Raw genomic sequence first — 15862 nt, forward strand, 5'->3', positions numbered from 1 at the left:
ATCTGAATAATTACTGATTTTTTCGTGTACCGCTGATTATTTCGAATGTTATTTGCCGGTGATAATTTTTCCGCCGCTCCGTTTGCCCGCGCCGGTTAGCTTCCACAAAGCTTCATTGTTCAAAAATACACAAACTGCCGGCGATCGGAAACATGTTTAACCTCGCACTGCCCACCGCTGTAACTTTATCAGCGTTTTACGTTCTACGCCTTAAGTGCTCCGCCGCGCTGATGAAGGCAGTTCTCACTTAATTAGATGTTTAGTATCTCTACCAATAATGACTGGCTCTCACGGAGCAAAAAAACTCGAATTGCAAAATGTCATAAAATCTATTGGAAACGGAATCCTGACTCGCGGTTATCGCTTCTAATTACTGAGTCAGTACTTAAAATTTACGTAAGTCAATAAAATTAAATCGTATAAAATAAAAACCGAAAGGTACCGGTTTGTTTCTCTACGCGATTATAACTAATTAATTTGGTGCTATTAATTAACAACGTTAAGACCAAACTAATCGAAAATTAGTTTAGCGGTTTTTTGTCGTAAACAATTTACAAAAATTTTATGTTTGTTAAAATTTTATTACTATAAAACTTGGCGTGCGATTTCATTTTTACACCAGACCATCGTTCATTAGTTCGTTGACTAGACTCGTATAGGTTTCTATTATTCAAAGATTACCATTTACCACGCCATATTAATTATTAACAACAGAATCTTTATAAATCTCAGTTCATAAAATTATTAACAGAAAATTTTAATCAAAGTTAGAATGGAACATTGAACAGGGTCCGTAATTAAACGCAATTAAAACGCTAATCGAAAACTCTAATTATTATGCTTATTCGACAAGTGACAAGTCGGGCCGATGGCGATCGCTTTGGCAAGGATTTCGGAGGGGCCACCCACCGCCCTCGGGGGCCGCATTTTTTTCCAGCCACCACCAAAGGGGTTGATTTTTTAAACTGATGACGCGCTTTCATTCTGCGCTGTGCAACTTGGCGCGCGGCTGTATGTGTGCCGGTCGTTGATAAATAAATAGAAAAAAAAATAAAATTTGTGCCCGCTTTGTCGATAGTGCCCGTGTTCCTTTTTCGCCGCGGTATCTCTAGTCTATGGTTCCGGTACGAGCCGGCCTCGAAAAGCAACTTTTGACGAACAATACAACTTTTGACGAGTAAACAAGTGTTAGAAAAACAACTTCGGTGAATCGTCGTGCATCGCAGTGAAACTGTATCGTATAGAAAACATTAATGATTTATTAATACGTTTCCGAATTTAATTCCTAATTGTATTTTAACAAGTAATTAATTAGGAAAATCGAGTTAATATATTATTTTTCGAATTCGAGTCAGTTCCGATAGTCAGTGATAAAATTCCGGACGTTTTGATTGTCTGCATGAATTTGTTCAAAGTTTCACAAAGTTTGAAAAGTTCGCCGGCGTCGGGGCATTCCGAACATTTCCCGAAGAATGACATATTGGACGATAGTGTAGTTATACTGCATTCTTTGCAAATAGAGTGAAAATTGCTCTACGTTTTGGGAGAATGACATTGTCGTTTGTAAGTACTTACATTAATTTTTATTCGATAAATAAACATTTATATACTTAATTCAATTTTGAAATTGTAGTTTTTTCTATTGACATTCTTATCATTCAATTAATATTATAATCCAATCTAATTATTTATACTTTAATTAACTTAAGAAAATTACGTCGCAAGCCAGGCAGTGTTGTAATTAATAATAGACAGAATAATATCATTAACATAGATAGATGATTCATGAATCATGATAGAAAATACTTAATAAATAATTATATATTGGATTAGTTTAGTGCCTTGTCAGATATCGTAAATAATAATAAATTAAATATAGTAATTGAAACAGCCTGTCTAAAATCAAGGTTTTCTTAAATCTACTTGATATTATAAACACTAAAGTGTGTTTGTTTGTTTGCGAGATCATGAATTATTATTAATTAATTAATTTGGAAAATATATTAAAATTGTTAAATTTTATCAAAATTGATTTAGTATTTAATTCAGATTTAGATTTCATGAACTACCTAACTGTTTTTTTTTTCCTTATTTAAATACATGATTTTATAATAACCGCAATTAAATATTTAATTACCATGTAATAACAATTGCTTATAATACAACAAATAATATTAAGACGCAGTGTTTTACCTTCATTATGTCCATTATGAGCGTTCTTTGTGCTATAAATAATTATGCATAATAAATGTAATCAACTATATCCTTATTTAATTTATCAAGGTCGATATTTAATTACCTTTCAATAATTCATAGCGTTTATAGATATTAATTTATAATTTTATAAAGAAAAACATAATTAACCGTAAATACTAGCGTCTAACGTGACTATGCATCTTTAAATTACATATTATTATGAAGTTGTAAAAATAAAAATATAATAATAGGTAAGAATATGTTTCGAAAAAAATTCAATTTAGAAACTAAGAAAGATACATAGTTAAGAAATACATACATTTTTAAGCAGCACTAACTTTCGAACAATTATGTAAAACATACAATTTCCATAATAACGTTGTCAAACGATTGTAATTAACGTAGTATGTTATAAATATTAGAAAGAAGATATGAAATTGTTTATGAAAATATGTTAAAGATAATACTTAATATAGGTAGTAAAATTAATTGAGCACCTTTCAATCAAAATTTATTCTTGCACTTACTACCTTTTACACACAAACACAGGTCCACATTCCTATAACATTAGATTTTAGAATATTAATTCCACTATACAAATCTTCAATCACAATTTTTCTATTAATAAATAATTAATTAATATTTATAGTTTTTATAATAATATGATAATCCCCAACAAACAGATGGTGTGTTTGAATTATTGGTTTTATATGGTGCTTATATTTCCTTGAGGTAATTTGATAAACTGTATTTAATGACTTAAATAATTACTACTAGCAAACCGGCCCAGCCTTTCAAATGCCAGGCTTGCGATACCGCGTTATATCACGCCGATTCCAATGTAGAAATTAACTGCGTTATTCAAAACTTTAGCCGGCAACGCATTTGCGGTTCCTCTGGTGCTGCAAATGTTCATGGGCGGCGGTTATCACTTAACATCCGGTGACCCGCTTATTTTTATATTAAAAAAAAACTAGATTATGTCCGTACTGCGTCCGCGTGGATTCAGGTTTTTAAAATCCCGTGGAAACTCTTTGATTCACCTTGATAAAAAGCATTCTGTCTGTCTCCAGGATGCAACCTATCCCTGTACAAAATAAATGACACCTGCAACTTTATTCACGCGGATCGTGAGAACTCTTTGATTTTCCGGGACAAAAATACCATATAGCCGTCTCCATAATGCAAGAAATCTCGTTAGGTAACTTTCGTCAAAATCGGTTAAACTGATGGACTCTCAAATTATAAAAGACAGACGCACTGTTGCATTTATTATACCTATTATTAGTATGGATAAAAAATAAAAAATATAGGATTTATTCACCAAAAACAAAATGAAACAAAAGTTGAACTGTCAAAGAGTAGAGTCAGGTAGTGTAAAATGTAGTAAAGCGTTTTACTTCCTTTTTGGTTCGCGCTACACCGCAATCTCAAATACAAATTTTATAAAGTGTAATTTTCACGCTTTTCTAGGCAGATGTTTTTTAATACATATTTTACTCTGGAAGCTATAAAAATGTGCCAAAATTAAGACCATTCCTAAAGTAAGAAAACGAAATGACAAGGCTAACTAAATAATAAAAAGTTAAGCAACATTTACCTTTTTATTAACACGCGTATTCATTAATACGGTAGGTATGTGTATGTAAATATCTAAGTACCTACCTACTTCCCTTTTTGAATAATGTCACTTAGAGCAAGGTCTCTTTACTTAGACTAATTACTCACAATTTTATTGCGGCTGTAAATTCAATTATGCAAGTAATTTATAATAATCTAATAATAATATTATATACCTTGCCACTAAGTAAAGACCTTAGGTTTATCTATTAATGATATTTCATTGCTACCTAGTTTTTTTCGTGGCTCTACTATTAAAATATATAAAACGAGATAATCTGTAAGAACTTAGTAAATATTTTATTTCTAAGACCATAATTAAAAAACTAGTTTCCACAGTATAGATTCGGAACGCCTACGATGTGCTTAGTATAAGATTTCAGACCACACAAACGCTAATAATATAAATCAAGCGTCGAAACACGTCAGTGTTAAAATAAAATGGTAGGTACTTAATTTTACACGAATTTAGGCTTTATAAAGCTCATTTTAGACTATTTTGACCGGGCTGTAATATACATTAGGTATATGCCATATAGTCTGGAATGAGCTGACGAATAAGTATATCTGCAGCCAGCGCTTTAAGCGAAAACGTTGCGAAATTAAAATCAGAAGAATCATGTGAAAGTCGTCCGTTTTTTATGTGTATCTATCTCTATGAGCACGCCCGCACAGCCTCCGCGCTAACTTGGTGCGGGAAAGCGCGGGTGACGTGCGGGTGTGCGGTCCGCCTCATACTCCGATTGTCATCTCGACCTGTCGCGTATCCTCTTATTTATTAAAAAAATTGTTGCCATAAGTATTAACTGTGTGTGAATCTCGCTTTTAGTAAGCACGGAAAAGTTTTCCATTGAAATCATATTACAGCTGATAATACTTCGTGTGTGAGTCCGACTCGCACTTGGCCGGTTTTTTTTTTATTACAATTTTTTTTTGGTTTTACTAACAACTTGTGGTCCTGCGCACGTATGTATCAGTAATGTTAAGATGTTTGTCCCCAGCAGGCGGAGTCAGACCGTGAGAGCGGCGCGAGCTCGCCGGAGGGTGGCGGTGGCGGCGGTGCGCGCGCGCAGCTCGCCGAGCCGCGCTCCCCGTCGCCGCGCGCGCGCACGCCGCACCAACCGCACTTGAATGGCTCCAGTGAGTTCGTAACACTCTTTATACTTACCCTTTATTTAAATTATCAGGTACTTAAGAGATCCTTAAAATTTAAGGGACCTTTAAAACATTATCAGCATCATGATCAACCCAGCTTGCCTTTGACGGCCATACCTGGCGCAGAGGTAAGCGCTGGGGTCTTATTAGTGGGAGCTCCCGGCTTCAATTCCCGGCAGGGGTTTCGAATTTTAAGATTTCTAAATTTCGGGTCTGGTCTCGTGGGAGGCTTCGGTCGTGGCTAGTTACAACCCTACCGACAAAGCCGTGCCGCCAAGCGATTTAGCGTTCCGGTACGATGCCGTGTAACAACCAAAGGAGTATGGTTTTACCGAAAACAGCCATACCCCTTCCAGGTTAGCCCACTTCCATCTTATACTACATCATCACTTACCACCAGATGAGATTGCAGTCAAGGGCTAACTTGTATCTGAATAAAATAAAAGAAAAATGCTCACTAATGAGCGCGGGTCACCTCTCAGAAAGAGAAGAGTTTAGGCCATAGGCCGCCAAGCTTGTCAAGTGCGGATTGTCAAACTCCACACACCTTTCCAATAGTTGACTAATTAGGCCAAAACCCTAGACTAGCAATAAGTACTTCGTGAATTCCCTAACGAAATTCTATTTTAGGATTATATTTTATTAGTCCAAAAATATTTCTTGATTGTGCAGCAGACATTGCAATCATACCAATTACCGAAATATTAGCCTGTTTATAACAGCCTTAAAAAAGGTTTCAATAACGTTTCTAGTATAACCTAAGAAAATCTTACAGATACATACAACTTTATGGTGGTGGAACAATTTTATCATAGCTAAAAATTCGTCGCCTCTTTATCTAATTCGAAAGATAAAGAGACGTTCTAATTATTTTTTCGTTGAACTTAACTTACACATTAGAAAGTTTTAAAACAACATTTCAAACAACAATTTCTTCCACAGTGGCATCGATGTTTCAAAACCTGCAAAACCTTGCCAACATGCAGCAAAGCATGCCCCAACAAATGCAGCAGCAAATGTCCCAGCAGATGTCGCAGCTGGCTGCCAACCTCCAGGGCCTGACGTCCATGCCATCCAACCCTGTCATCAACTCACCGCTCAACTTAAGTGTTAGCGCACCAGGTACGCAGAAACTTACTAATAGAGTCAACAAATGCAACAGTGATTGTTGCAGGATATATCACTTTTAACAACCTTCAGAGCTCCACATCCATCCAACCCTTTCATCAACTTTACTCACCGCTTAACTTGAGTGTTAGCGCACTAGGTAAGCAAAAATTTACCAACATTTAGTAGAGTCAACAAATGCAACAGTGATTGTTGCACTTTTGCCACTCTTCAGAGCTCGACGTCCATACAACCTTGTTATCAACTCACTACTCAACTTAAGTGTTAGTGCACCAAGTAAGCAGAAACTTATCTACTAACATACGCGAATATCATGCAGAGACAACAAAATAATATGTTGTAGCAAATGTCCCAGCAGATGTCGCAGCTGAATGGCAACCTCCAGGCCCTGACGTCCATGCCATCTAACCCTATCATCAACTCACCTCTGAACTTGAGTGGTAAGTGTACCAGGTAAGAAGAAAATTACCAACATGTAACAGAGGCAACAAATGCAGCAGCAATTGTACTAGAAGATGTCATGGCTACCAATATCCAGGATTTGACATCCATGCCATCCAACCCTGTCATCAACTCACCTCTCAATTTGAGTGTTAGCGCACCAGGTAAGAATATTACCAACATGAAAGAGAGTCAACAAATGCAGCAGCAATTGTTCCAGAAGAAGTCACCGCTATACATCTAGAGCTTGTCGTCCATGCCATCCAACCCTGTCATCAACTCTGCGCTCAATAACAGCAAAAACCTTCACGATCGGTTAAAAACTATGCTGATGTTACAGCATCCATTTTACAGATTATCACTTACCTACTGCAATTTTTAACCCCCAACCAAAAAGAGGGCTGTTATAAGTTTGACGTGTGTATCTGTGTATCTATCTGTCTATGGCATCGTAGCTCCTAAACGAATGAATTTAGTTTTTTTTGTTTGAAAGGTGGCTTGATCGAGAGAGAGTGTTCTTAGCTATCCAAGAAAATCGGTTCAGCCGTTTGAAAGTTATCAGCTCTTTTCTAGTTACTGTAACCTTCACTTGTCGGGGGTGTTGTAAATTAAATTTCAATCAATCAATATTTCAATATATATCAATTTTTATAGTATTTAAATGACTCTGTAGATTGCCCTAAATGGAACTTTTTAATAATGCTTAAGTTGATGAAGATCTTATCACTTATTTCACTTATTTAGAGTTAGTTCATGAGTGCCCGCCGACTTTTTCAGTGCATTAGAAGTTAGAACCGTCGGCGTGGCACACGAGGGTAGACCCACTAATTAGACAGAATGGGATAATCAAAGGGACACGGTTTATGCATTAAAACTCTTAAGTCGAAAATCACGTCCATAATTAGGTGATTACCGAAACCAATCGATTAATGAAACCACGATAGCGGCTCTCTTGCCCGCCCATTATATCCGACAGAAAAAAACCTATTTAAATAATGAGAATAATTACATATTTTTTTTCACGAACGCACGGACATTACGTCTGTTGTGGTGTCATTAACAGTTTTATTGTCTTAATAGATCTAATTATACATTTTTTTCGGCTCTTAATTGATGCGCCGTTGGAAAGAACATTTGTTACCGAAATGTGAAATGTCATGGTTTAAATGAATACGTTATGTTAATGTCGATTCTAACATTTCTAACCATTTTAACGGACTTGTACGAGGCCTGCAGATAATGTTTTAGATTTTTGTGGGGCCGTTTTGTTCGCGGCTAAATTAGTCTTGCTCGGTTGCCGATGGATTTTATGTAATTTCCTATCGTTGCTGCGAAGATGTCGGCTTTGTAATCACTATAATATTTGATTGTTTATAATTATATGAGCTGAATCTAGAAAGTCTCACGTTCTATGCATGATTCTTTCATTAGATATTCTGCAACCGTGTCGAATGGTACACCCGAAAACAAACACAGTTACGATTGATAAATTTTCATTGAACCTACATAATATTTTATTAAATGTTAAGTCAATAAAACAATGGTCGTAATAAAAAATGGGCTTTTATGCAAAAGGTTTTTACTTATAAGCTCTTAAATTTTACATTTTCATCTTCAAATACATCTGCATAATGCATAAATTTACATAATACTACGAGTATCTACTGTCATCATGATTATTTCCTGTTGACCCCTCTAGTAGTATTGGGTTTAAATATAGCTGCGACATATTTTGCTTCGAAATGATCCCTAGCAACGAAATCTGTTCCTTCAATGTACCTAATTAATTATCTACTGTATCTATTTTGTACACGGAGGAAGGTTTTTCCGTAGTATTTAAATCTAGCTTTTCCTATTATCTTTTCGATGGTGCATGTAATATGTCACGATATCCATTTTGTTTACTGTAACTTTTGTAAGAAAATAAAAATATAAGCAGGTACAATTTGGTATTTATCGCTAGGTAGCGATCTCTTCCAGGCAACCAAAGTGTTGCAAAGGACATACCTTAGAATATTAGAGGTAGTTGGTGCGCGTATAGAATATATTATAATATACATTAATTTGTATCATCATCTCAACTTATCACTAGCCCACAACTGGGCAAAGATCAAGCTCAGAATGGGACGGGTTTAGACCATAGTCCACACTGGCAAAGTGCGAATCGGTAGACTTCACACACCTTTGAGAATATTATGAATAACTCAGTCAGATGTTCTCACCTTTCCTCACGATATCTCATTTCACAGCAAGCAAAACATTATTGAACTTGAATATAATCAAACTAATCAATGTTCTCTTGGTCTCCAGGCATGGGCTCGCCCAACCCTGTGTCGAATAACAACATGCTGCCGCCTGCCATGCCGTCTCCCATGCCGCAGCTCATCCTGGCTTCAGGTCAGCTCGTCCAAGGGATACAAGGCGCGCAACTCCTCATACCCACCTCCCAAGGTAAGATAATTGGAACGGAAGTCAACGTCTCGCGCCAGGCTTTGCGAATCTTGGTTAGGTACACAAAGGCATATTTAAATTGTGAAAAAAAAGGCTGCCTTCTTAATATGAAAAGCGAGAGCGGGGAAAAAATTCGTTGACCTTGAGAGATACCTCGTTGAATATACATTTTTTTTAATTATGAAATTTCTTAGATAGTTTTTGGATAAAAACTAAAATACGAAATAATAGACGTGAAATTTTTCGCGTCCGAAAGTGCTCGTAATATGACCACGGAAGGATCTCTGGCAGGGGGTTGCCATGATACTACTTATTATAATTATCTGGCAATGCATGATGTGATTTCTTATACTATTCCAAAGAAAATATAAAAAATTAGACTTTATACTTTGACGTAAGATTTTGTACACCTTTATTTCCAAACCTGCGTTATCTCCCAAAGCCACCATGATCCAAACTTCATAGTCGCTGATCGCTCTCGAGCTAGGGGCAATACGCAGATAAACTTTCAGCTTTTATAAAATAACGAAGGTCTGGCACGAGCTGGCTCTTAGTCCATTAACGTAACTAAACAAATCTGAAAGCAAAAGGTTAGTTCGCTTAACAGTCCACATGACAAAGATAAACAATTTTTTTATAAAACCTGATAACAATGAATGATCTTATTAAAATAATTACTTCTTAAAGCGATAGAATCTAAGAAATTAACAATCCATTATGTCTGTTTACAAAACAAGAAAAACTGCTTATTAGCAACATTGTCACAAATTGATCGGACTAAGTAGAAATAATCATTAACAGTTACTTACTTAGTTTATGTACTTCAGAGCAAAATCATATCTTTTTCTCATTTTTAGAGTTCCCTACCCGAAAGTTGCCAAAGATTATTAGAAAATAAACCTCCGCTGTCCGTCCGTCCGTCTCTCCGTCTGTCCGTCCGTCTGTCGATCAGCGGGCTGTATCTCATGATACCGTAATAGCTGGTAGAGACTTGAAATTTTCACAGAGTGTATACCTATTTCTATTGTCGCTAAATAATAAAATTTTCAAAAAGGCCGCCATGAAAATTAAAAAGTGTTATTTCTTGTACAATAGTACACCCTTCGTGTGCAAGTCTGAGTCGCTCTTGACCGTTATTTTGAAGTTAGTAAATATATTTTTTTCCTCACAGGCATTGCTACGCAAACCATCTTAACGATCCCGGTCAACCACGTGAACTCAAACGATCAGATGGTTAACCTAGCCCTAAACAACGGCCAAGTCGTGTCGACGTCCCTCGCCAACCTCCAAGCGATGGCCCAACCTCACCAGTTACTCAACTCCAACCAGCAGCAAACGCCAAACATTCGACCAAACATGATGAATCCAACGTTATCGAACGCTTTATTAAATCCCGGTTTGCCAAACTTCTTGTCGAACGGAGCGGCCAATGCGCAGGAGTTGCTGCAAGCGTTACAGCAGCAGCAGCAACCGCAAGCGAACCACAACCTCCTCCAAACGGTACAGCAGAACAACCAGCAACATATGCAGCAACAAATGCCGGGAAGAAGATCTTCGTCTCCAAGGCCCGAAAGGCATTATAAACGAGAGGAACGGGAAAACTACGAACGGTTCGCGGGAGCGTTAAGAGAAAGGAGTGAAAGGGAGAATGCGGGAGCGGCAGTATTAAACAATATCAATAGGTGAGTCCATATTTTTATTTTGTAACTAGCTGATGCCCGCAGCTTCGCCCGCGTGGATTAAGGGTCTGAAATCCCGTGGGAACTTTTGGTTTCCCAGGATAAAAGTAGCCTATCCGTAGTAGCCCATCCCGGGATGCAACGTGTTTCTGTACCACGTAAAAACATTTGAAAGGATGATCCTTTAAAAATCCCGAGGGATCACCAGGATTTAGGAATGCAATTCCCTACAGCATCAGGGTTGCGGAGTTGGGTCCTCGAGGTCAACGACAAAGTCTTTACTTGGTACCTTCAATATCAATCAATAATAATAATTTATAACTGACAGTTTCTAAATTCCATGAGTTTTGGTGGTCAGGTCCCCTGAATCAGGATTGAGGAGTTGGAATCCAATTTTTTCATGAAACAATGTCACGAATAAAAAAAAATTACAGACGATTTCGAAATTACAGACAGACACTCCAATTTTATTTATTAGTATAGATTCCCAAAGACATATAAGAATAGGCAGAGCTAGTAAAGCTCGCATACCTGTGTATTTTTAACCCCCGACCCGAGAGGGGTGTTATAAGTTTAACGTGTGTAACTGTGTATCTGTGTATCCGTCTGTGCCATCGTAGCTCCTAAACTAATGAACCGATTTTAATTTAATTTGTTTTGTTTGAAAGGTGGCTTGATCGAGGGTGTTCTTAGCTATAATCCAAGAAAATCGGTTCAGGCGTTTGAAAGTTATCAGCTCTTCTCTAGTTACTGTAACCTTCACTTGTTGGGGGTGTTATAAATTTTTAATTTACACTTGTAGTTCGCAAAATTCTTTCGTCAATAATAATAATTATTGCTGCTACTGTTTTAGTCATGGATCTAAGTAATTGTAGATCGACGGTATGAGTAATGAGTATTTAGTTCAAAGATCAAGAAAAGAAATTCGTATTGACCTAATAAAGAAAATATGTCTATATAATTCATACTACCTACAAGTTGATATTCGAAATATAACTAAATTGAGCAAACTTTTTCTTAAAGTTCACCCTAAAAATGTTGCTCAAAACCTGTTAACGCGAATTCCTAAACGCCTTATTATTATGTAAATTAATTATTTACTTACTTTTTGAAGTAAGACTATTAAAACAACCATAAAACATATTTAATTTTATCATAAGCCCGAGTTCGAAGAATTAAAATGAAGAATGTGCTTCAATAATAATTAATGTTCCAGGTAACAATTTATAATAATAAAAAATTAATTATCTACTCACAGTTTTATAATAAGAAAAACCGTCTAAATTGTCGGAGTTGATCGTAGTTCTTCGTATTTTGATATTACGGTCTTGTATCGCATATTTTTACTCTTCTCTTTCTACTCTTTCTCATTACTGAGAGTGATGACCATTATCATAAAATTATATAACTCTAAATAAGGTTGAATATAAACAGTCGTCACATAATTTTTGTAGAACATGTCTGCACAAATAATTGACTTTGGTTGGTTAATTTTAATAACTAAATGATGCCCGCGACTTCGTCTGCGTGGATTTAGGTTTTTATAAAAATCTTTTGGGAACTCTTTGCTTTTCCGGGATAAAAAGTAGCCTATGTCCATCCTCAGGATGTAAGCTAACCTTGCATCAAATCGGTTAAATTGTTGGGCCGTGAAAAGCTAGCAAACAGACAGACAGATTTTGTCTTAAAGTATAACCCTACAAGTACCTACAAGGTATTGCATTGTATGCTTGGTTAAGTTGTAACAAAGTCACCATCGGCCAATGTCAAACGTTGGTAGTAATTACGTGACAATGAGTGTAATTACTCGTTACCGCGCGCCTGTGTGCGTGTGTGTGTTTCTAATCAACGGTTCATGTCAGAATGGCCAAGTAGGGTACGCTTTAGAAGTTGATACTATTTGAAAGCTAGCCTGGTGATACATCGGTTTTTACTTAAATAAAGTTATTTTGTCAAAATTAACTGATGCCCGCAACTTGGTCCGTGTGAATGTAGGTTTTTAAAAATCCCGTGGGATTCTTTGATTTTACGGCATGTAATAGTCTATCACTCCCCAGTTCTTGAGTTGCTAAAACAATTATTTATTTATTTAATTACTAGAATACTTCTATACCTATGGGATTACACTTTGCAAGTAGGCAGGTACTTGGCAAATTGTAAAAAAAGTCACTACTGGCCAAGGTCAAATATTTTTTTAAATCTTGTGAGAATTCTTTCATTTAAAGGATAGGATAGCCCTTTCCATCTCAGGGATATCGTAAGTCAATATTTTATCTCTGTATAAAATTCCGTCCAAATCAGATAAACAGATATATGGCTTTTAGAAATCCCGTGAAAACTGTTTGATTTTCCGGTTAAAAGGTACCTACCTACCTATGTCCGCTCCGGGTTGCAAGCTATTTCTATATTTTTCATCAAAAGACAGACAGACACTTTCGCATTAATAATATTAGTATGGATATTAGGTAACTGAATTAGCATAATGTAAAAGCCAGTTAATTTATTACTTTTTATCTAATTTCCTATACATTTGACGAGCTGGCATCCCAATCATTATAATTTCATTTCATTCATTTCCACGTATAATGAAGTGGAATGATAAATGTACACCATGCGACGACAGTATTAGCAATTCAATTCATTTGGAATAAAAACGGGAGCGATGCTATCGGGCTAGGGGGTAACGTCCCTTGCTTATTACACGTCATTACCACGGCTGTGTAATTAAATTGTAATTTAATGTGTTTGTTTGTGGTTACTAAGTCTTCCAATGGCGAAGTATTCCTGCATCTCTCCGGTCGTTAAGATGACGCTCCTGGCAATGTGTAAAAGTTTAACAGGGTTCTCTCCGTCACTTACTCCATACGATCGTAGTTCCAATTTCATTTGAATATAAAGCAACCAAAGTCCATGAAACTTTGCAAACATATTCTAGAAACTAATATCTGTGCCTGTGGTGTTTTAGATTTTTCTAAAAATATGTAGTTTTAAAATAACAGGGGCTCAAAGATTTGTATGTGAATTTTTAAGACCGCGTAACTTTGAAACCAAATATTTTAACAGAAATCTGGAAAACCACAGACATAGATATTAGTTTCTAGAATATGTCCGCAAAATTTCATGGACTTTAGTTGCTTAATATTCAAATGAAATTGGAACTACGTTTGTTTGGAGCGAGTGACGGAGAGACCCCTCTTAAAAACAATTTCTCAACGAAACGAACGTAGAAATCACCATAGAAATCCGATGACGCTTGAGTTCGATCAACGATCGTAATCCATACTGATATTATAAATGCGAAAGTGTGTCTGTCTGTCTGTCTGTCCGTCTGTCTGTCTGTCTGTCTGTCTGTCTGTCTGTCTGCTACCTTTTCACGGCCCAACAGTTTAACCGATTCTGACGAAATTTGGTACAGAGTTAGCTTATATCCCTGGGACGGACATAGGCTAATTTTTATCCCGGAAAATCAAAGAGTTCCCACGGGATTCCTAAAGACCCATCCACTTAACCAATTTATATATTTAGTACCGAGGTAGATTGCGTCCATGTTATTGACATAGGCAACTTTTTGTCCCGGAAAATCAAACAGTTCCCACGGGATCTTTAAAGACCTTAATCCACGCGGATGAAGTCGCGGGCATCCTCTAGTACTACATACTTACCACATTATTGCACTAAGAATCTTAGACAAAAAACTTTCAACAAGTATTCAACTTAGTACACAAACACATTCGTACATAATATTATCAATAATGTATAAGTAAGTTAGTGATAAAAACAGTCCACTTACTGTAATTATGGTGTCTTATATATTAAAACCGGCGCATAATAAGGAAAACCCAGCACTTGTTCGCCTATTATCTACTTTAATGAGCTATTTTATGCTAATCATGGCCAGGATGTAAAGTAACGCGGTGCTGTTGATATAATTACATAAATAATGCTTGTATTCAAGCACCTTATGAACAATTTTCTGGTGTTGGCCGTGTGGAAAAATAAAAACCGGCCAAGTGCGAGTCAGACACGAGCACTGAGGGTTCCGTATTCGGGTATTTTTTCCAACATTTTGCACGATAAATCAAAAACTATTATAAATAAAAATCTGTTTTGAATATATTAGAATGTACAGGTAAAGCCCTTTCATAATATGATACCCCACTTGGTATAGTTATCTTACTTTGAAAATTGAAACACACTTTAATTTTTTTTAAATGATTTATCTAACTACAAATTCGCGGTTTTCAGATTAATTCCTGTACTTGTGCTATAAGACCTACCTACCTGCCAAATTTCATGATTCTAGGTCAACGGGAAGTACCCTATAGGTTTTCTTGACAGACACGACGGACGGACGGACGGACGGACGGACGGACAGACAGACTGACAAACAGACAACAAAGTGATCCTACAAGGGTTCCGTTTTTCCTTTTGAGGTACGGAACCCTAAAAATGTGGCAATCCCATCGCTCTACCAACCTGCAGTTAATTGTCGACTTGAAATCAATCAACGATTGATGTATAATGCTCCTGGTAATAAGATGTCTCACAACTTATCAGCTAATCAAATCACTACCCATCATGATAAATGCGAAAGTGTATTGATTTGTTGGTTTGTCCTTCGATTACCTCGCAACGCAGCAACGGATCGACGTATTTTTTGGCATAGGTATAGGTAAAAACCCAGAGACTGACATAGGTTACTTTTTATTTCGGAAAAATAAGAGTTCCTACAAAATTTTGAGAAACCTTTATCTAAGTGGGCTAAGTTGTGAGCATCGACTGGTGTATGGCTTAACAAGTAAGTAACTTAAAAAGTTTTCAAAGAAACCCCGACTGCATCTTTTTCAGCCCGCACATTACAAAGCGCACAAAAGTCGAATCTAATGACGTATCATTTATCAAAATCGGTTGAGTAGTTTCGAGCGGACATAGGAACGGCATGTAGCATGTACGAAGGTTAAACACTCAATCCTCCTTTTGGACTTCCTGCAGTCGGGTAAAACCGCATCCTTTTTGAACTCGGTTAAAAGGAGATACAGAAATATGGTGCTATGAGGTTGTTAATTTTTAAATTTTTTAGTTTTGTATACCTGTCTACAGTTTATTTACGCACGAAATTGCCTCAAAATATGCCCTGAAATAGAGGTTTTTCAAATGTCATAACTTTCAAAATAAATATTGGTGTTCTAAAT

At 36.5% G+C, this 15862-nt stretch overlaps 1 protein-coding gene across 6 annotated transcripts in view; it reads left to right on the forward strand.

Annotated features, from left to right (window-relative positions):
- The window catches only part of LOC123872828 (POU domain, class 6, transcription factor 2), a 220366-nt gene that overhangs the window by 160171 nt on the left and 44333 nt on the right, over positions 1–15862 (forward strand). For 4 of the 6 annotated variants that reach the window (XM_045917381.1, XM_045917385.1, XM_045917386.1 and 1 more), the window contains 4 exons: positions 4818–4956; positions 5914–6093; positions 8851–8991; positions 10163–10673. In XM_045917381.1, the coding sequence (XP_045773337.1) occupies positions 4818–4956; positions 5914–6093; positions 8851–8991; positions 10163–10673 (971 nt within the window). Of the gene's footprint in view, positions 1–1003; positions 1564–4817; positions 4957–5913; positions 6094–8850; positions 8992–10162; positions 10674–15862 lie in introns of those variants that run through there. The other 2 variants (XM_045917384.1, XM_045917383.1) reach the window with 2 other exon arrangements.

The sequence above is a fragment of the Maniola jurtina genome, chromosome 15 (assembly GCF_905333055.1).
Source record: "Maniola jurtina chromosome 15, ilManJurt1.1, whole genome shotgun sequence".
Lineage (NCBI taxonomy): Eukaryota > Metazoa > Arthropoda > Insecta > Lepidoptera > Nymphalidae > Maniola > Maniola jurtina.